Below are 22,510 nucleotides of genomic sequence, written 5' to 3' on the forward strand. Positions count from 1 at the left end.
GCTTGTCCATGCACTCCCAGGTGGTATGAACAGCTCAGGACTGGCTCTAGTTCCAGCTATGTCACAGACACCCCTCTAGTGAATCTGGCAGGAAACACTGACCCAGGGAGAGAATAAAGAGGCAACTGTGTGGGGAAAAGGGGCCCAGTCCTGGTTGCCTTCCCCAGGGCCCCTCATCAAGGGTGGGATGGGCTGCTTTTCCATGGTTAGGGGTGTGATATAATCTGAAATAGCATATGCGCGGGGGTGGGGGGGTTAACAGAGTGGAGTATGTGAAGTAAGTCCCCCTCCCATCGCCCCAGGATTTATGAGGCGCGCGCGCTCGTGTGCACACACACACACACACATATATGTGGCTGCATGTGCATTTTGTGTATGCAGACTTATACTAAAGAGTCAGTGTCGTGTGTATGTACCTTGTTTATTTGTTTTGTTTTTGTTGCCAGTCCTGGGGCATGGACTCAGGGCCTGAGCACTGTCCCTGGCTTCTTTTTGCTCAAGGCTAGCACTCTACCTCTTGAGCCACAGTGCCACTTCTGGCTTTTTTCTATATATGTGGTGCTGAGGAATCGAACCAGGGCTTCATGTATATGAGGCGAGCACTTTACCACTAGGCCATATTCCCAGCCTATGTGTATGTACCTTGGGTACACGTGTGTACCCTTGCATGTGTGTGTGTGTGTTGTGTAGGCATGTACATGTGCGTACAGTTCACCAGCAGGGGCAGGCTTGGCGCAGCTCCAGCAACTTTCCACAACTAAGTGCTGAGTGGTGAGAACTGGGGTGTGGCCAACCACTGAGCGTAACCTGAGGGCAAGGTCACCCAGACCCTCTGGTCCTAGCTACCTCTGTTCCCAACTGGCTTTGTGGGTGGACCCCTCCATTCTGCCCCTTGGACCTGAATTACCCCTTCCTCCACCCCCAGAAAAGGAGTCCTGCTTCTGTGGCCTAAGTGGCTTAGGATGAAGAGTGGGCTTTCTCAGGGTCATTGCCTGTGGTGACTGCTTTCATTTTGGGTCACCTGGCTTCTCTACTTAGGAAGTATGGTCGCCTGTCCATGGGACACTCAGGTGAGGGCAGAGCCAGAACTCCAGAGGAGACTAGGGTTTAGGATACCCATCACTTGTGTGCTCTGGGCTTACTGGGCCCTGTCAAGAGGAAAGGATTAGATCAGTGTTTATCTACAGTGTCCTGGGTGCACTTGGAAAACATGATGCCCCATAGAGAACTAGACACAAAAGGCCCCACAGTGTGGGACTTCATTGATAGAAAGCATGCAGAGCTGTTAAATCCAGACACAAAGTGCTGTGTTGTAGGGACTAGGGAAGGGATAGGGTGGCTGTTCATGGGGCTTCCTTTTCGGGGTGATACGGTATTCTGGAATTAGAGGGGATGTATAATTCTGAATATACGGATATCAGTGAGTTGTGTAATCTACACAGGTGACTTTTAAATTACTTATTTATTTATTTATTTTTTTTGGTCATGGGGCTTGAACTCTGGGCCTGGGCATTATCCCTGAGCTCTTCAGCATAAGGCTAGCACCCTACCACTCGAGCCACAGCACCACTTCTGGTTTTCTGGTGGTTAATTGGAGATAAGAGTCTCACAGTAACTTTTCTGCCAGGGCTGTCTTTGAACCGTGATCCTCAGATCTCAGCCTCCTGAGTATCTAGGGTTACAGGGGTAAGCCACCAGTGCCCGGCTTCATTTTCATTTTTTGGTGCCTGTCTTGTGTCTTGAACGTAGGACTACTTAGGGCTTGAGCATTGTCCCTGAATTTTTTGGTTTTTGTTTGTTTCTTGCTCAAGGCAAGTGCTCTACCCCCACTTCTGGCTGTGTGTGTGTGTGTGTGTGTGTGTGTGTGTGTGTGTGTGTGTGTGTGCTTAATTAGAAATAAGAGTCTCACAGACTTTCCTGCCTGGGCTGGCTTTGAACCACAATCCACAGATTTCAGCATCCTGAGTAGCTAGAATTGCAGGCGTGAGTCACCAGCACTTGGCTACAGGTGAATTTCTTAGTGTATAGATTACACCTTCAAAAACAAGGCCCTTCCAAAGCCCACTTGTTGAAATGTTAAAATATGTAGAGTTGAGAATGGGCCATAAGCCTGAGCCTATAGCCAGCTCCTACCCAGAATGTTTGTCCTGGGATCCCAGGGGGAGAGCAGGAGTGGTGCTGCCTGTAGCTCCAGCCCTTAGCACAACTCTGTCCTGGAAGCTTCTTCCTAGGACTAAGCAAACTTCCAACTGGAAGTGCCCTGGAGGGGATTTGGGCTTCTGCTGAAGGGGCATCCTTGGGCTATGTGTAGATGCAGGGGTGGTTCAGAGGATGCCTAGTGGTGCTGAGATATCCATGCAGTGGCTTCTCCCTGAAAGTCCATCCTGGGCGAGGCAGTGGCTTGGGCTGCATGTGCCCTGCCCTGGTTCTCCTGTGGACTTCCTAAGGTCTCTGTTTCCCTGATGACAGGTACTGAGTCCTGGAGTCCTCATGAGGCTAAGCCTACACCTGCAGAGACAGCCAGGACGACAACGTCCTGCGTATCAGTGTAGGTGCCGCCCACTAGACCTCCACTGCTGGTATTGCTGCTGAGGCTCTGGGAACAGCTAGGAGGCCCTATCTGTTGTATGACCTGGGGAGAGGGCACAGTGGGGAGGCATTTACTTGGCTCACCTGTGGTGCATGGATTGCAGGGGGGAGGTTGGGGTGTCCCTGGACAACTTGAGGTCCATTAGTGTGTTAGATCACCTGTGTTGGGTACCTACCTTTCACCAGATCTCATGAAACTTACACCTAGGATTGAAGAGCCACATCCTTCTGGGGATGACCTGGAGACTTGCCCCCTCCCTTCTTCCCACCCCCCCAACCAGAGTAATAGTCTCAGACTAGATGTGGAGTCCTTCCTTCAAGACTGGCATCATTCCGTTCTTAAGTGAAACTGAAAGAGATGACATCAGCTTTCTCCCCAAAAGCGGCTGCATTTCGAAAGTGACGTGTGTCAGTAAAAGGCCAGTTAACATTTCCTGGGAGTCTCCCACCCCTGTCAGGTCAAAGGCCATTGACTAACTAGGCTAAGCCCAGAGTGTGTAGCAGGCAACAAACTATGGAACTGACTCACCACCCTGGGGTGGGGCCGCCAGGCGGGGCTGCACTGGGTGCTGCCGGGTCAGGGAGAAAGTCCATGTGCAGAGCTGTGGCTCAGGCACAGGGAGTCCCTGGCTAGCTTCCTAGTGTCATCTGTCCAGCCTGGAGCCAGAAAACTCTCCCTCTGCATGGCAGGTAAACTGAGGGATGGCTGGCTTCTCTGGGTCTGGGAGAAGCAGGTGGGGCTTGGCATACATTCGCTGCTGCTTTCATACTGCATAAGGACTGGGGCTCCATTGTAATGAACACAGTTGGGGCAAACAGGCCTGGGGTAAATGGAGCCAAGCAGAGGTTGTGGAGGGTGGTGAGCTATCAGTACTGTTTCAGCACTGAATATTCTTAGGCTCAGAAGGATTCTCTGTCCTATGGGCAAAAGTGAGCACCTGAGTCCTCTGCCACTCTGGCCTGGCCTGCGTAGGTCTTCACTTGACTGATAATGTGGAATGAGGAAAACTATAGGCACAGGGGTGCTAGCCTCTAGATTAGGGACTCTCAAGGAGGGCACTTGGATGTGTTTCAGAAGGTTACTGGGGTTGGTAACCCCAGTAGCTTTGCAGAGGCTGGGAGGTCTGGATGTGGTAGTATGTATGTATGTATGTATTGTGCTGGCCTTGGGCCTTTAACTCAGGGCCTGGTGCTGTCCCTGAGCTTTTTTCCCTCAAGGTTAATGTTCTACCACTTGAGCCACAACTCCATTTCTGAGTTTTTGCTTAACTGAAGATAGTCTTGTGGGCTTTCCTGCCCAGGGTTGGCTTCAAATCACAATTCTAAAATCTCAGCCTCCTGAGTAGCTAGTATTACAGGTGTGAGCCACTGGTACCTACCCTTGTGCTAGCCTTTATCACCCACTTGGAACAGCTAGGGGCTGCCATCTACAAATCTGGACCCTTAGTTTTTCTTTTTCTTTTCTTTTCTTTTTTTTTTTTTTTTTTGCCAGTCGTGGGCCTTGGACTCAAGGCCTGAGCACTGTCCCTGGGTTCTTTTTGCTCAAGGCTAGCACTCTGTCACTTGAGCCACAGCGCCACTTCTGGCCATTTTCTATATATGTGGTGCTGGGGAATTGAACCCAGTGCTTCATGTATATGAGGCAAGCACTCTTGCCACTAGGCCATATTCCCAGCCCCCCTTAGTTTTTCTTGAAAAACCAGTTAATCCAAAAATCTGAGCCACATTATTGCCAATGGAGTCTTTGCTGCTCCCTTACATTGTCCCCTCCCAAGCTCCCCAGGGCATCCCCCTCTGCCATCTCCCCAGATTGTCTCCTCTTCAGAGGGTGAGGTGGGCTACCTCAGAGGACAGTTCCATGGGGCCTCTATGTGTCTTAAGGGATAGGACCTTGTCTCCTAAGACCCATCACTGTACTTCGGGAACTCTGTGACCTGACTGGGTGTTGACAGGTTTCAGTTGAGATACTTGTGGCTTGGCCCCAAATAGATTTCAAGGCTGGCACTGTGTGGTGTTTAGGCCCTGGGGTTAGCACAGAGACCCTCATCCCCATCCCTTGGGCCAATGGATGCGGTGGCTTTGCACTTAAGGATCCTGAGTGGGCCCTCCCACCCAGGTCCTGAACCATCAGTGTCCTATGACATCCCACTTGTCCCTAAAGGTAGAAACATCCACCAATAGGCAGAAGAAACTCTAAGTGTAGGGAGTAGCATATTGCTTGCCAGCTTTAAAGATGGAGGGAATGTGCCCAGGTCACCCAATCTTGATTTTGCCCTGTAGACTCTGTGGGGAAGAGATGCCAATTTGCCTAGAGCACTGTAGGGGTTACTGTGTGGCTCATGCAGCCACAATTGTGCTCATTTATTACAACAAAGGGAAAACAAGACCGGGCTCCACTAGAGCATCTGGGGTTCCTCCTGTCCCCAGAGACCGGTAGAGGTCTGCTGATGGTGCCGCCAGCTGGAATCACAGGGGCCTAAGATGTTTAGGTACCTTCTTCTGGGTCTGTGTATACTGTGCCCCTGTGGTCTAGCCCCAAGCCAGAGCCAACCTTCCCCCTCCAGATACTTGATGCCCTTCTGGCTGAGATGAAGGTCATTTGTAATGCTCTTGGCACCAAGGCTGGTGTGAAGACAATGATGACTACTGGGTCATTTACCAAGACCAGCGCAGTACAGCTGTGTCAGCTCCAGCCACTATCCTGTTGCAGTCCTCAAGTAGAGATGGCATTAAGTGTCCAAGATCCCCTGCTTCGAGGACCTTGGACAAGTGAGAACATTTTAATTTCGAAGGACCAGGAAGTCAGTGCAGAGTGGAACTCTGCTTAACATATCTACTCAGGAGAAGTCTTGGGGGTGAGAGGAGATTCCAAACCTACTGAGTCAGAAACTTGTCTCCCCCTCCCTTAGAGCTTGAACTCACGTCCTGAGTGCTGTCCCCAGCTGCTTCTTCTTTTCTTTTTTTTTACTTATTTATTGTCAAAGTGATGTACAGAGAGGTTACAGTTTCATACGTTAGACCTTGGGTACATTTCTTGTACTGTTTATTACCTCCTCCCTCATTCCCCCCCCCAGCTTCTTTTGTTCTTTTGTTTGCTCTCTACCACTTGAGTCATAGCTTCACTTCTGGCTTTTTTGGTAGTTTGAGATAAGAGTCTTACAGACTTTCCTGCCCAGGCTGGCTTTGAACTACAATTCTCATATCTCAGTCTTCTAAGTAGCTAGGATTTCAGGTGTGAGCCACTGGTGCTCAGCTTGTCAGAAGCTTTTAAAGACCACATATAAACACTAGATCTAAACAGACACTTTCCAAAAGAAGGCACCTGCCTGGAAGGTGCATGACCACTGCTGGACAGAGGCTTAAAAGACCAACAAAAAATGCTGGGTGCCAGTAACTCACACCTGTAATCCTAGCTGCTCAGAAGGCTGAGATGTGAAGATTGCAGTTCAAAGCCAGTCTGGGGAAGGAAAGTCTCTATGAGACTTTTATTTCCAATTAACCACTCAGAAACTGGAAGTGGTTCTGTGGCTCAAGTGGTAGAGCATTAGCTTTGTATAGCCTTGAGCACAAAGAGGCTCAGTGACAGTGCTCACACCCTGAGTTCAAGCATCACAGCAGACCAAAAAAAAAAGAACAAGAAAAGGGGGTTAGAGGTATGACTCAGTTGGTAAAGCATTAGCTAATGAGCAAAAGCAGCAAGTACCACGTTCAAGTCCCCATCTCAGACTTAAAAAAGAAAAAAAGAAAAAAAAGACCGCCAGGTGCAGTGGCTCAAGCCTATAATCCTAGCTACTTAGGAGGCTGAGATCTGAGGATCACAGTTCTAAGCCAACCCAGGCAGAAACTCCATGAGACTCTTATCTCCAGTTAACTAGAAAACCAGAAGTGGCACTGTGGCTCAAGTGGTAGAGCACTAGCCTTGAGCTGAAGAACTCAGGGACAGTGCCCAGGCCCAGATTTCAAGCCCATGGCCCACCCCAAAAAAAACCCCAAAAACCTAAAACAAAAAACTCTTAACAAAGGTAGCAGCCCAAGCTCCATGCCTAGCCAGGGACAGGTAGAGTTCCTCTGTTGTGAAGAAACATTCAGCTCTCCCTTGGGAAGACTGCATCACACCTGGGAATGAATGGAGCAGAAGCCCAGGAGCTCCTGAGACTCAGACTCAGGGTCCTCAGGCAGGACTGAGCAGGCTCTGTGTTCTCCACCAAGCCTCTGAAGCAGATGGAGGGCAGAGGGAGACTCTGGCCAGCCTCACAACCCCTCTTCATCTTTTTTTGGGGGTAGAAGGGGGTCATGGCGCTGGAACTCAGGCTCAGGTCCTGGATGTTGTCCCTGAGCTCTTTTGCTCAACGCTAGGACTCTATCACTTTGAGCCAAAGTGCCACTTCCAGTTTTCTGGTGGTTAATTGGAGATGAGTCTCACAAACTTGTCTCCCCTGAGCTGGCTTTGAACCAGGATCCTCAAATCTCAGTCTCCTGAGTAGCTAGGATTACAGGTATGAGCCACCAGCGCCTGGCTCCTATGCATCTTGTATGACATCAATTGTTGTAGTACTGGAGCTTTAGCCATTCTGGACAGGTGATGGGCCTATGGGTATGTGGCCATTATGCACAAAAGAACTTTTTTCTCTCTTTGCTCTCTTTATCTCCTTCCCACTCTCGTTGTATTACTGAGGCTAGAACTCAGGGGTTGCACTTTCTAGGCAGGTGCTCTGTCATTTACTTGAGCCATGCTCCCAACCCTTAGGTCCTGTGGCACTTATATACTCATGTACTCATGGATTCCCTCCCCCCCCAACCCCAGCATGTATGGGCTTAAACTCAGGGATTCATGTTTGCTGTCTTGTTGCTCATGGCTAGTACTGTACTGCTGAAGTCACACCTCCATCCCTATCTTTCTTTTTTGTTTTGTTTTGTTTTTTGCCAGTCCTGGGGCTTGAACTCAGGGCCTGAGCACTGTCCCTGGCTTCTTTTTGCTTAAGGCTAGCATTCTACCACTTGAGCTACAGCACCACTTCTGGCTTTTTCTATATATGTGGTGCTGAGGAATTGAACCCAGGGCTTCATGTATATGAGGCAAGCACTTTTACCACTAAGGCCGTATTCCCAGCCCTATCTTTCTTTTTTGAAGTCTGATATTATGATACTTTCAGAGCTGCTCTTTTTGCATAAATTGATTGCCTTTGTCCATTAGGTTTTTGTTTCCATATGAATTTTAGGGTTGATTTGTCTATTGCTTTTTTCTTTTGGTAGTATTGATGTGGGTACTCAGATTTGAATTCAAGGCCTTGTGCTTGCTAGACTAGGCTGGTGTTCTATCACTGAGGCCACTCCTCACATCCTTGTTGTTGTTGTTTGTGCCAGTCCTGAATTCTGAATTTAGGGGCTAGATGCTGTCCCTAAGCTTTTTTGCTAAAGACTAGTGCACTACCACTTGAGCCATATCTTCAATTCTGGATTTTGGTAGTTAGTTGGAGATAAGAATCTTATGGAGTTTCCTCCCTTAGCTGTTTTTGAACCACAATCCTAGGATCTCAGGTTCCTGAATAGCTTGGATTACAGGTGAGAGCCACTAGTGCCTGGCTTCAGCTCTTGTTTTGGTGTTGACAATATCCATAGTATATTCTGCTGAACATAGAAAGTCTTCTCCATTGGGCTTCGCCTTAGCAGGGGACCTGGGCCTCTGTCCTCCATGTCTCTGGGAGCAGTGGCCCCAGAGCATTGTGATGCATGTCTGTACCCTGTGTTTTGAGCCCCTCCTGATGGTTACTCTTGCTCCTGAGGTCAGGTCTGGATGACAGACAGACCTTCCTCCCCAAGGCTTTGCCCACCACTATCCCCGTCATGGGACCTTCATTTGGCCTTGTGGTGATTGTGCCACACTAGGCCTTAGAGTAGATAAGTAGCTCCAGCCTATTCACTGTCCATGGACTCCCCAACAGCAGGGTCAGATGTGGGGTTACAGGCATAGGTTCCACATGATTTCCGTCACAACTAGCTCCTGAGAGGCTGGGGTGTTGGAAGGTCCACCAGGATCCTAGGCACCCTGGTTTGCTTCAGGGCAGTGTGTTTTCCCTGCTTCATGGCTGCAGAGTCAACCCTACCTTGGGGCACTTGAGTATCACCCCATCCCAGTGCCCAGCCATGGATTAGAGGCCTTCTATTGGGGTAGACAGGACTAGAGGTTTGTAAGAGAAGCCCAGCAGTTCAGACTCTCACTCTGGGTTCTTCCCTTCTGCTGGCCATCTTACACTTGGGTATAATCCCTCCTGCCCATTCCTCCTCCTCTACCTCTTGGAAGGCACGGGTGAGGAATTCTACTAGAAATCAGGGTGCTGTGTAGAGGCTCCATGCTGTCACTGCTCAAGGAACCCTAGGAAAGGGCTGTGGTGACAGCTATTCCCGAAGACATTTTTGGGAATGACTGCCATGGGGAAGATGGGTTTCCTGGGGTGCCCACCACCCAAATCCAGCTCTTGCAATGTTTTTTTGTGGGAGAGCATACTGGGATTTTTAATTCTGATTTTTGTACTAGGTAAGCAGGCAATTGAGCCCTCCCTACCCCCTCATCTTTGTTGTGTTTGGTTGTTTTTTAGATAGGGTATTAAGTATTTTTCTTGAGGAGGCCTGCAACCACAGTCCTTCTACTGATGTCTCCAATGTAGCTGGGACCACAGGGAAGCATTATTATACTCAGCTTATCTGTTGAGAGAAAGTCTTGCTAATTTTTTCTTAGGGCTAGCCTCAAACTACAATCCTCGCAATCTTGTCTCCTAAGTAGCTGGGTTGACAGTTGTAAGCCATTGCAGCTGGCTGCTTCTGCCCCTTTCCTGTGGAGAATCCCATGGAACATGTGGGCTGTAAGTTCTTGCAGGCCATGTCACTCTTTACCACAAAAGCAGGGCCAGGTCCAAGCTTCCTTATGAGGCCAAGGGCAGAACTGGAAACCCAAGAAACACACCCACACTTGGGACTCTTGGCTTCCTCCAAGAGCCTCTCCATGGGCTTTGTCCTCATTCCAAGTGGACAGACCCTCTTACCTGTCCTGCTTGTGAAATTGAAGGCCCAAGGCACAGTCCTGGGACTCACTGAGCCCATGTATGTATATGTGAGTGTACCCCAAGAAGCCATGGGGATCAGGCATGGTGTCTTCTTCCTGGTGTTGGTATCCGAGCCACTGTGGAGGTATCTGGATTCCTCCAGGGGACTCTGGAAACCCAAGGTCACAGCTCTGGGCCATTCCCCTCCTAGAGCATCATTGGATGCCCAAGGAGTTGGCTGAGGCTCAAGGCTGCTCAAGTTGAAGCTTCAACCCCACAGGAGTCTGGGGCTGTTATCTCAAGCACCCCACCCTTAGTAACTATAAACATACTCTTTCACAGGCCTTGAACCCAGAACTTGAGCCCAGGTCTGCAGGAAAGCATCTTCAGGAAAGCAGAGACTGTCCTAGCTCTGCCAGCTTCTTGAGGTTCCAAATGTCCCTGGATCATAGCCACATTACTATCCCAGGCTCTGCCTCCATTTCCTAAAAGCCAAATTTCCAAATGTTCTGAAATTTCCCTTGTGTAAGAACCTAAGTTAGGGGGCTGGGGATATGGCCTAGTGGCAAGAGTGCTTGCCTCGTATACACGAGGCCCTGGGTTCAATTCCCCAGCACCACATATACAGAAAAAAATGGCCAGAAGTGGCGCTGTGGCTCAAGTGGCAGAGTGCTAGCCTTGAGCAAAAATAAGCCAGGGACAGTGCTCAGGCCCTGAGTCCAAGACCCAGGACTGGCCAAAAAAAAAAAAAAAAAAAAAAAAAAGAACCTAAGTTAGGGCTGGGAATGTGACTTACTGGTAGAGTGCTTGCCTAGCATGCCTGAAGCCCTGGGTTCAATTCCTCAGTACCATATACACAGAAAAAGCCAGAGGTAGCTCAAGTGGTAGAGTGCTAGCTTTGAGCATAAAGAGGCTCAGGAACGGTGCCCAGGCCATGAGTTCAAGCCTCAGGACTGGCAAAAAACAACAACAAAAAACAACAACAAACTCAAGTTAGCCAGGCATTGGGAACTTACGCCTATAATCCTAGCTGCTTAAGAGGCTGAGATCTGAGCCTGGTTCAAAGCCAGCCTGGACAGCAAAGTCCTTGAGATTCTTATCATCAATAAAGCACAAAAAAAAAAAAAAGAAAAGAAAAGAAAAAGAAAGCTGGCAGTAGAGTTGTGGCTCAAGTGATAGAGTGCTAGTCTGGAGAAAAAAGCCCAGGGATAGTACCCAGGCCATAAGTTCAAGCCCCAGGACCTGTACAAAAAAAAAAGACCTGGGGCTGGGGACATGGCCTAGTGGCAAGAGTGCTTGTCTTGTATACATGAGGCCCTGGGTTCAATTCCCCAGCACCACATATATAGAAAATGGCCAGAAGTGGCGCTGTGGCTCAAGTGGTAGGGTGCTAGCCTTGAGCAAAAAGAAGCCAGGGACAGTGCTCAGGCCCTGAGTCCAAGCCCCAGGACTGGCCAAAACAAACACACAAACAAACAAAAAAGACCTTAAGTCATTGGCTTTAAGGCCACTTTACTCCAAGAAAGAGACTTCATCTTGACCAGTTGGTCTGAAAATCCAGTTGTGAGTAAGATATCAAGTGGACATGAACCTCAGGAAACACCCATCTCAGTGATCCTCTCTGTCCCCAGTGTCCCTCCCCCTAGTCATGGAAACTGACAGTTTACATGTTCCCTGTCCTTCCTCAGTCCCCTGCCTTGGCCTGGCTGGCCCTCAGGACTGATGCTGACCACTGAGTATCAGCCCTGTCTCTGTCCATGCAGGTGACTCTTTCCTCAGGCAGGATATAAGCAGTCTTTCCCATATCTCAGTCCCAGCCAGGTGCTTTTGGGTTCTAGATATAGTTGGGGGTGGCTAGTGTTCATACTGAGCATGGCCAGGTGGCTGGCCTAATTGTGTAGCAGGTGACTGATCTATGGGCCTTTCTAGGTCAGGAGATCAGTGAACGCTTCGGCTCTTAGCTTCTCTGTGTGGCAGATAGGCTGAGTCAGCTCTGGAGAGCCCTGGGGTTGTCCGAGTGACCACACTTTTTTTTTTTTTTTTTTTTTGTCTACCTGGTTTATTTGCCAGGTTCACTTCATGGGTGAATGGGCTTTAGTGCTGAAGAAGTTTGACCCTTCAAGACAGGCTAGGCAAGGATCTCCATTGGCACTTCAGGATTGGGGATGGGAGTCTTGTTCCAAGTTGACACGGGGGCATCAGAGATTCCTGATCTATAAAATGGAAGAGGAAGCTGGGTGTTTGTTGATGTCTCACACCTGTAATCCTAGCTACTCAGGAGGCTGAAATCTAAGGATCATGGTTTGAATCCAGCCTGGGCAGGAAAGTTCATGTGACCTTCTTTTTTTTTTTGGCCAGTCCTTGGGCTTGAACTCAGGGCTTGAGCTCTGTCCCTGAGCCTCTCTTTGCTCAAGGCTGGTGCTCTACCACTTGAGTCACAGTCCCACTTCCAGGCTTTTGTGTGTGGTACTGAAGGATTGAACCCAAGGTTTCATGCATGCTAAACAAGCACTCTACCACTAAGCCACATTCTCAGCCCTTCATGTGACTCTTATCTTCGATTAAACACTAAAAAGTTGGAAATGGGGGTATGACTTGAGTAGTAGAGTGCTAGTCTTGAGCACAAAAGTTCAAGGATAGTGCCCAGGACCTGAGTTCAAGCCCTAGGAGCAGCATGCACATGCGCGCGCACACACACATGTACAAGAGCAAGCAGGGTTCTCCTTTATCCTCCTGTGGGTATCCAAGAGGGATATGAGAAGTGGGGCCCTCACTGTCAGGTGGCTCTGAGGAGCCAGACTTACCAGCCGGGCTGTAGTGGCCTTTGCTGATGTGGATAATGGGCAAAGGTGAGGCCATAGGAGCAAAAGAGGGATGGGCTAAGGAGATGGAGCCCAATAGCCATATTTGGCATGGTCAGCCACCGGAAGCAGAAGAGGCCCAGTGGAACCTGGGGAGGACGTGCCCATAGCAACACTCCTGGGCTCTTGGCAGCAGATATTGGGCAGCTGATCTGTGTGTATTAGTACCTTCGGAGGCCTGGGCCTGACGATGTGGGGCCCAGCACAGGTACAGGATCTCTGAATACTGCTTCTAAGCCAGGAGGTCCCCCTCCTTGAGAACATGGCCTTTTTCAGGGCCAAAATGGGCCTTTGGGGAGTCCAGGAGGTCAAGAAAGGAACTCGGTGCTTGGGCCATGCAGATCTATGGCCTTACAGGGTCATGGGTTTTCAGACCTCTCTGGGGATGGGGGTCAGCACAGGCTTGGCAGGCTGCAGATACACATGCCTGTGGTTTGCAGGCTGGCCTCCATCATGAGGTGAAGATTTACAGTCCTCAAGGACAACAGTTTCTGTCTAACAACTTCTGTCAGCCCAAAGGCTGAAAGACACAAACAACTGTGGTTCGTGGTCAGGCTGAAGTGCTGGCCCAAGTTGGCACTGTCTAAGGAACGGGTAGATAGGCAGGTAAGGCTCAGGTGGCCAGTACCTCTACTTTGTCTTTATCCTGGGACCCTTCAAAGAGTGGTAGGGAGGGACACAGACAGGTCCTCAGGTTTCTTGGCAAGAAAGAAAGAAAAAGAAAGGGAGAAAGAAAGAAAAAGAAAGAAAGAAAGAAAGAAAGAGAAAGAAAGAAAGAAAGAAAGAAAGAAAGAAAGAAAGAAAGAAAGAAAGAAAGAAAGAAAGAAAGAAAGAAAGGAAGAGCAGGTGCTGGGGATATGGCCTAGTGGCAAGAGTGCCTGCCTCGGATACACGAGGCCCTAGGTTCGATTCCCCAGCACCACATATACAGAAAACGGCCAGAAGCGGCGCTGTGGCTCAAGTGGCAGAGTGCTAGCCTTGAGCGGGAAGAAGCCAGGGACAGTGCTCAGGCCCTGAGTCCAAGGCCCAGGACTGGCCAAAAAAAAGAAGGAAAGAGCAAAAGGAAGAAAGAAAAGAAAGGACCAGTGATCACTCTTTTCTTCTTTATACTTTTCAGTATTTTTTAGTTCTAACTAGATGTTTGTTTTTTTGTTTTTGTTTTTGTTTTTTTGTTTTTTGCCAGTCCTGGGGCTTGGACTCAGGGCCTGAGCACTGTCCCTGGCTTCTTTTTGCTTAAGGCTAGCACTCTGCCACTTGAGCCACAGCACCACTTCTGCCTGTTTTCTATATATGTGGTGCTGGGGAATCGAATCCAGGGCTTCATGAATATAAGGCAAGCACTCTTGCCACTAGGCCATACTCCCAGCCCTAACTAGATGTTTTTATGTTTGTTTGTGTCAGTTGTTGGGGCTTGAACTCTGGACTTGAGCACTGTCTCTTTTGTTCAAGGCTAGTGCTTTACCAGTTTGAGCCACAGCTCCACTTCTTGTTTTTGAGTGGTTAATTGGAGATCAGAATCTCACAGGGACTGTTCTGTCTGGGCTGACTTTGAACTGTGATCCTCAGATCTCGGCCTCCTGAGTAGTTAAGATTACAGGTGTGAGCCACCTGGTCCTCACACACTTCATTGGGCAGATATTCTTGTGGTTCCCTGTGGCATCTTGTAGGATCTATAGAAATGTGCATATGTGGTTTCCTATTCCCAGCACTCCAAGTTTTTTTTTTTTTTTTTTAGAAGCTTACATGTCTCTAGATTCTGGGAAATGTAGGATTCACTTGAGGCCCTGTCTCTTGGGGAATCCACCAAGAGGATTTAGCAGTCTCTGATAACTCACACATCGTGTCCTCCAAGTTTGTTTCATTTTGTTAGATTAACCTGTGTCTGGGATGATTGCAGATTCATATGCTGTTTGAGAAATGGTCCTCAGAGATTCTGAGTAGGCTTCCTCCCCATATCCTGTAAAATGATAAACTAGCATCAGTAGCAGGGCATTGCTGCATTGGGTCCTGTTTCTACGTTTCTCTGTGCATGGGCTTGAGTATAGACAAGGGCATGGGTAGGTGCTCTGGGCACTTGCTTAGCCACACTTAGATTTGGGTTAAACTAATGGTGTCTTTGTTTGTAGGATCAGTCTAGCACTTGAAGTAGTGGTATAAGGATTATTGGTAGGGGTGAGGGGAGTGTTGCTGGGGATGAATTCAGGGTCTTGTCCATAACTGGCAAATCTTTATTTTCCTTTAAAATCACCTGAATCCTGTTTTCAATATAGTATTCGTGTGTGTGTATGTGTGTGTGTGTGCATTTGTGCATGTGTGCATGCACACGTGCATATGTGCCAGTCCTAGGGCCCTAGGTGCTATCCCTGAACTTTTTTGCTCAAGGCTAACACTCTACCACTTGAGCCACACCTCCACTTTCCGCTTTTTGGGTGGTTAGTTGGAAATAAGAGCCTCATAGATTTCCCTACCCGGTCTGGCTTTGAGCCTCAGTCCTCAGATTTTAGGCTTACGCATTGTTTGTTTATGGTGGCTAATACCTGCAACCTTAACTACTTAGAAGGATGAGATAGGAAGTTCGCAGTTTAAAGCTAGCCTGGATTAAAAAAATAGACAAAAAACATGTTAGCAAGACCTTAACCCCATCTCAAAGAACAGAATTCTGTATAGAATGTCTGTAATCCTAGCTACTCAGTTGGAGGTTGAGATCTGAGGATTATGGTTTGAAGCTAGCATGGGAAGGAAAGTCTGTGAGACTTTATCTCCAATTAACCAGCAAGTGATAGAGTGCTAACCTTAAGCAAAAAAGCTCAGGGACAGCACCCAGGACAAAAATAAATAAAAAGAAAGGCAGAAGAGGTACTTCCAGGCCAGCTGTGGGAACATGGAATGAGGAATGTATGGGACAGGGCCTAGTATGCTGTGGTCAACATCAGGAGGTCATGTTGGCATCAATTCTGCAGGCTGTAGTCTTAGTTCCAAGCTATCTAGATTGGGCCACCTCAGAGTAGAAGCAGATAAATTTCTCACAATTCTCCAGTTTGTGTCTCTACCTGGTTAGTCCCTTCAGTGGGGACAAACTCCCTGGGTTAGCTGAGGCTCTTGAGGTGTCCCCCAAACCCTTGGCTATGCAGAGGACCAGGCTCCCCAAGCTCAGGCTTTGCATCCATGGGTCAAGTCCCTGAGGCCCGAATGGGACAGAGATGGTCCTCCTCATTAGACAGTTCTGGCCAGTAAAGTTGGAGCCCCACCAGGTATCTGGATTCTTCAGGGGCTCTCTGCCCCACATTAGCTGAGCCTTGTGAAATCATCCAGTCCCTCCCTCTCTGCCAGGTGCTGGCATCCCAGGGCTGCTTGCTAGGTAGCTTTGGAAGCCTAAGAGTCTGGTAGTGGATTACCATCCATCTTGAGCTCTGTGTGCAGGCCAGCGGATTGTGGTCATGACCAAAAGGTAAACCCCCCTGGGGAATCACACCACCCCCCTGGCAGCTCCATTTCCACACCCCCAGGACACCCCCTGCTGTGTTCCTGTGGGCAGTAGCTCTCAGGACATGAGACACAGTTACTCTCACTGGGAAGACCACAGAGAAGGTGGCTGAGGACTGATCACTAGGCTCTAAGGATACCTAAGGATCAGATGGTGTCTGTGCATACATCGGTCATTAGGATTATAACTGCTCACTGGAAACTTAAGCTTGTTTTCTTTTTTACTGTCAGTCATGGGGCTTGAATTCAGGGCCTGGGCACTGTCCCTGAGCTTTCTCTGCTCAAGGCTAGCACTCTCCCACTTGGAGCCACAGCCCCACTTTCAGTTTTCTGGTGGGTAATTGGAGATGAGAAGAATCTCATGGACTTTCCTGCCTGGGCTGGCTTCGAACCTTGAGCCTCAAATCTCAGCCTTCTGAGTAGCTAGAATCATAGGCATGAGCCACCTGTGCCCTACTCATTTTTTTTTTTTTTTGGTAGGTCCTGAGGCTTGAACTCAGGGCCTGAGCCCTGTCCCTGGCCTTCTTTTGCTCAAAGCCAGCACTTTACCACTTGAGCCACAGTGCCCCTTCTGGCTTTTTCTGTTTATGTGGTACCGAGGAATCAAATCCTGGGCTTCATGCATGCTATGCAAGTACTCTACCACTAAGCCACATTCCCAGTCCTCTTCCTTTTTTCTGTTGTTGCTGGTCATGGGCTTGAACTTGGGGCCTGGGTACTGTCCCTGAGCTCTTTTTATGTTTTGTCTTTTTTTTTTTTTTTTGCCAGTCCTGGGGCTTGGGACTCAGGGCCTTAGCACTGTCCCTGGCTTCTTTTTGCTCAAGGCTAGCACTAGCTTTTGTGCCACTTTTGGCTTTTCCTATATATGTGGTGCTAGGGCATCGAACCCAGGGCTTTATATGTATGCCAGGCAAGCATGCTACCACTAAGCCATAGTCCCAGCCCCTGTCCCTGAGCTCTTTTGCTGAAGACTAGTATTCTGCTACTTTGAGCCACAACACCACTCCCGGTTTTCTGGTGGTTAATTGGAGATAAGAGTCACAGACTTTTGTGCTCAGGCTGGCTTCAAACCATGATCCTCAGATCTCAGCTTCCCAAGTAGCTATAATTACAGGCATGAACCGCCAGCCCTGGCTCCCTTTCAGTTTTTCTTTTTTCCCTCTTTCTAGACCCCTAGAGAGATCCAAAACAGAGCAAAGGCGAGGAGGGGCTTCAGGTACTCGAAGGTTTGGGAGCAGGATTACAGGCATGAGCCACCAGTGCCTGGCTGAAACTTCAGCTCCTGAGTGTGGCGTTAGGCTCTGTGGTCAGGGATTTGTTAAGGGCCCTCTGTGTCTTCATCAGATAGCATGATATCATCACTGTGCAGGGAGAGGATGGCGTGACAACATGAGCACAGATGGCCACCAGCATCTCCATCTGTCAGCTACAGTCTCCACCTGCAGAAGGGGCCAGTCTTGCTCCAGGGAGGGAGACATGCAGGGTTTCCCAGTGGCAGGTCCTCCTCAGGTGCCTGCTGCCTCACTCTCTTAGCCTTTTTTTATGTCTTGATCCAGACCTTCTCTTCTGGCTTTTTGGTAATTCATTGGTGATAAGAGTTTCACAGGGCCTGGGAATATGGCCTAGCATGCATGAAGCCCTGGGTTCAATTCCTTAGCACCACATAAACAGAAAACGCCAGAAGTGGCACTGTGGCTCAAGTGGTAGAGTGCTAGCCTTGAGCCAGGGACAGTGCTCAGGTCCCAAGTTCAAGCCCCAGGACTGGCAAAAAAAAAAAAAAGTCTCACAGACTTTACGGCCCAGGCTGGCTTTGAACCTTGGTCTCTAAGATACCACTTAGGCCACATGGGCCATGGCTGAGGTTTTTGGATGATAGCCTTGCCCTGGGGCAAGTGATAGCTGTAGTCACTGTGGGCTTCTGCTTGATGGAATCTCAGCCAGGCTGGATCCAAGCAGCTTCATCCAGGTCTGGGCAGCCAGTTCAGGAAGTTTGAGAGGCTGGGTTGAACTGGGTAAGACCCTGTGGTTTGATGTGGGTACCCAGTCCCATGCTGAAATTGATCCAAAGCGGGTAACAGATACCAGCCTCTGTTCTCTTCTGGCATTCTGCTTCCCTCCCTTCTCTGCCCCCAGGCATTGTCCCTTAGTCTACTTATCCTATTTTCCTTTCCTTTTTACCATGGCTAACTTGGAAATTTGACTCCAGAAGCAGGCCACTCATTCCTCCAAAGTAGGCAAGATCCAGCATGTAGTGCCTCTTACATGGGAGCCTCGTAATCAGCCCCCACTGCTGGCATGATACACACCAGCTACAAATAGGGCTGCATGTTCTCCCCAGGACCATGAGGCCAAGGCAGGGTCTCTCTGACCAAGGCTGCCAGGCACAGGAGATCTGTGAGATACTTCTTTGCACTTTTTTTTTTTTTTTTTTTTTTTGCCAGCCTTGGAGTCAGGGCCTGAGCACCGTCCCTAGCTTCTTTTTGCTCAAGGCTAGCACTCTACCACTTGAGCCACAGTGCCACTTCTGGCTGTTTTCTATATATGTGGTAGTGAGGAATTGAACCCAGGGCTTCATGTATATGAGGCAAGCACTCTTGCCACTAGGCCATATTCCCAGTCCCAATTATAGATCGAGTTATTCTTTTTTTTTTGGCCAGTCCTGGGCCTTGGACTCAGGGCCTGAGCACTGTCCCTGGCTTCTTTTTGCTCAAGGCTAGCACTCTGCCACTTGAGCCACAGCGCCCTTCTGGCCATTTTCTATATATGTGGTGCTGGGGAATCGAACCCAGGGCTTCATGTATACAAGGCAACCACTCTTGCCACTAGGCCTTATCCCCAGCCCTTTTTTGCACTCTTAAGATTCCCACCTGTTGCACTTCCTGCGTTGTTTATGCAGGGCGAGCACTCTACTTCTAAGCCATATTCCCAGCCCTCCTGGGTTGATTAAGCATGGTGCATGTTGACAGGACAGAGCTGCCTCTGGGATGGTGGAGGAGCTTGAGATCTGGGTCAGTGACAGAAGATGCCCTTAGAGGAATGGAAGGGGCAGTGGGTCCTGAGGGAATGGAGGGAGGGGAACAAAGGGGTTGAGAAAGTTGGGACACTGGGCAGGGTGACTTGTTGAGGTGGGACCTGAGGAAGGAGGAAACTTTCCTAGTAGGGGCCACTGCCCTGATAAAGGTAGCCTACAGAGGATTTGGGTAATGGCAGCAAACAATGTCACTCATTTTCCCTTCCCCAGCTCCTGGTACCTATGAGTCCAGTCCATAGTTCTGGGCTCTGTTCTAGATGTTTCCTGCCAATGGAGGTACATACTTGGATCCTCTAATGTCTGGTTCTCTCATTAGCATGATGTCCTTAAGGTCCCTCCATGTTGTGATATGTCAGAGCCTCATCCTGTTCACGGCTGTGTGATACGTCAGTGTGTGCTCAGAGCGTACTGTGTGTATCCACTCATTTGTCTGTGGCACTTAGACTATTGCCACCTGTAGCAATTGTGAATCATGCTGCTGTGGACACCGTGGGAGATTTGTGTGTGTGTGTGTGTGTGTGTGTGTGTGTGTGTATGTGTTCTTTTGCCAGTCCTGGGGCTTGAACTGAGAGCCTGGGCACTCTCCCTGAGCTTTTGCTCAAGGCTAGCACTCTACCACTTGAGCCACAGCACCACTTCTGGCTTTTTCTGCCTATGTGTTACTGAGGAATAGAACCCAGGACTTTATGCATGCTTGGGCAAGCACTCTACCACTAAGCCATATTCCCAGTCCATGGAGATGTTTTTGTGTGGATATGTGTTTTCATCTCTGTTGGGTGCCTCCCTGGGAGTAGAAATGCTGGGTCTTGTGGAAACTTGATTAAATTTTTGCAGGAACTATTGTTAGACTGTCTTCCAAGGGCTGTGTCATTTTACCTCCCAACCTGAATTTTATTATGCCCCTGTTCCCACCTCGTGTGTGTGTGTGTGTGTGTGTGTGTGTGTGTGTGTGTGTGTGTGTGTTGGGGGTGGGAGGGGAGCTGATACTGAGGCTTGAATTCAGGGCCTAAATGCTGTCCCTTAGCTTTTTCCCTTAATGCTGGTACTCTTATCATTGGAGCTATACCTCTACTTCCTGCTTTTTCATGGTTAATTGGAATCAAGACTCTCTCAGATTTGTTGCTTTGGCTGGCTTCAAACTGGGATCCTCACATCTCAGACTTCGGAATAGCTAAGATTACAAGCATGAGCTACCAGTATCTGGCTCAAACATTTCTTTTCTTTCTTTCTTTCTTTTTTTTTTTTTTTTTTGGCCAGTCCTGGGCCTTGGACTCAGGGCCTGAGCACTGTCCCTGGCTTCTTTATTTTGCTCAAGGCTAGCACTCTACCACTTGAGCCACAGAGCCACTTCTGGCCGTTTTCTATATATGTGGTGCTGGGGAATTGAACCCAGGGCTTCTAGGCCATATTCCCCGCCCAACATTTCTTTGTTGTTGTTGTTGTTGGTGGTGGTGGTGGTGGTGGTGGTGGTGTGTGTGTGTGTGTGCTACTCCTGGGTGCTGTCCCCTAGCTTTTGTTGCAGTGCTAGCACTCTACACTTGAATCATAGTTCCATTTTTTGGCTTTCCTGGTGATTAATTGGAGATAAGGTTCTCATGTACTTTCCTGCCTGGGCTGGCTTGGAACCACAATCTTCAAATCTCAGCCTCCTGAGTATCTAAGATTACAAGGTGTGGTACCTAACTTTTTTTTTTTTAATTTCTCCCTTAGAGATCCAGTGGTCACCTGTCTTGAGGTCATGTTGCTTCCTTCCTTGCTTTCCCACTCCAGTCCCAGGTCTGAATGAATCTTGCCAAGTCCACCAAGGCATAGACCTTGGTTTTGTCACATGCCTTCCACCATAGCTTCTCTCCTACTGTGTCTGGAGCCTTCCTATAGGTCAAAGACTCTCTGAACCTGGCATTGGCTGACAGCATAAGGCCTAAGCCTTCTAGGGCTGCTACTCAGGACATCCACAGGAGCCTCTTAGACTGGGGGTGGGGCAGGCTCGGTGACCACAGGAAGGAAGAGCTGCCTGGGCACACCTACAGTGAGGCTCAGACTGCTACTGGAGGGTCCCATGGTAACAGTATCCCTGAGGACCACCCTGGGCTCTCTGTAGACTACCCTGTGCTCCTCTCCAGTGGAATTTATTTTCCAAGCCAGCAATCTAGTACTGTGGCCTCAGGCCTAATGTACAACCCAGGGTATAAGAAAGGCTGGTAGGAAGGAAGTCTGTGGATGGGGGTCGGGGGGAGCATTAGCTTTGAGGCCAGTTTCCTCTAAAGGGTTGGCCCCTGGGTGAATGGGGATGGATCCTGTCCCTCTTAGTAGCAGGGACTGACCTCCAGATGACATGAGCCCCTTGGAGAGACCCAGTATGAACCATGTGCTAGAGACTTAGTTAGGAGCAGAGTCACTTTTGACAGCCACTGAGACCCTGATGTGCCTGGTCCATGCAGCCCCCAAACAATCCCTCGTAAGACTAAGAGTCAGCTAAGGCCCAGGGGAGCTCAGGTGCCACTAAGTTGTCTGAGAGTGTCTGCCAGTATGGGGGGCAGAGGCCAGACCTGGCCTGCCTCACCTCAAGATCTTTCTGAGGGCCCATTAACACCCCATGTTACAAAGTATCTGTACATTCTTGGAGGGAGATGGTCTGCACCCAGTTCTGGCCAGATTGTAGCTAGTCCTGGTCTCCAAGGGAAGAGGTAGCCAGGCCACCAGGGGGCAACAGCAGGAAGCAACAGCTACACAACGGGGGGGGGGGGGGGGGGGCAAACAGAGGGCAGGACCACCTGGGACAAGCAGACCCCTGCCCTTTCTGATGGCCTGGCCTGGCCTGGCTGTGGGGGTACCTCTGACCACTGTGGGCCCCTTTCCTTCCACCCCACTGTCCCTAGAGGCTCAGGGACAAGGCAGCACCCTCCCCCACCCTTGGGATTGCACAAGCTGCTGTGTGTGTGCAAGCGTGCGTGTGGCTAGCTGCCGATTACTGGAAGTCCCGAGGATTTCTGCACTCCAGGGCTTGGCCGGGAGCAGTGGCCACCTCCCCTTCCTGCCTCCCTTGGTGATTAACATTCTGGGCTGTCTGCCGAAGTTCTGAGCACTCCCACTGCTACCCCACAGGCTAGCTTGGGTTCCTGGGCAGTACCAAAGCTCCCCCAGGACAGGTCAGATTGCCCTCGAACCTCAGGGTCTGCTTGCTTTCCATGTCAAGAAAATCGTGGGGATGGGTCATTAGTATGTCCTAATCCCCCAACCACACTGGGGTTCTTCCTGGTTCAGTTTGGCCCCTGGCCACTCCTGCGAGACACTGGCACAGCCTCATGAATCTGCAGAGGGACAGGGCTGGGCCTAGGCAACTGGTAGACACCCCAGCTCAGAGGTGTTAGGGTGAACTGTGCAACCTTAGACTGGTCACAAGGGCCAGCCTGACTTCTGACTGCCATTATGAGCAGCTTCTCTATGGGGGTGGCCACAGTCCTACTGCCCAAGTTAATTGTTAACAGGTGTGGGCCCGTGCTTCC

At 49.5% G+C, this 22,510-nt stretch overlaps 1 protein-coding gene across 3 annotated transcripts in view; it reads left to right on the forward strand.

Annotated features, from left to right (window-relative positions):
- Positions 1 to 22,510, forward strand: part of Sbno2 (strawberry notch homolog 2) — a 71,965-nt gene that overhangs the window by 2,471 nt on the left and 46,984 nt on the right. The window contains exon 2 of one of the 3 annotated variants that reach the window (XM_048341799.1): positions 17,143 to 17,219. The exons of 1 other annotated variant lie outside the window; for it this stretch is intronic. Coding sequence is in view for 1 of the 2 variants with exons in the window: in XM_048341797.1 (XP_048197754.1) it covers positions 3,273 to 3,279 (7 nt within the window). In the remaining variant the exon portion in view is untranslated. Of the gene's footprint in view, positions 1 to 1,943; positions 3,280 to 17,142; positions 17,220 to 22,510 lie in introns of those variants that run through there. One more of the 3 variants, XM_048341797.1, reaches the window with a different exon arrangement.

Source organism: Perognathus longimembris, chromosome 3, assembly GCF_023159225.1.
Source record: "Perognathus longimembris pacificus isolate PPM17 chromosome 3, ASM2315922v1, whole genome shotgun sequence".
Taxonomy (NCBI): Eukaryota; Metazoa; Chordata; class Mammalia; order Rodentia; family Heteromyidae; genus Perognathus; species Perognathus longimembris.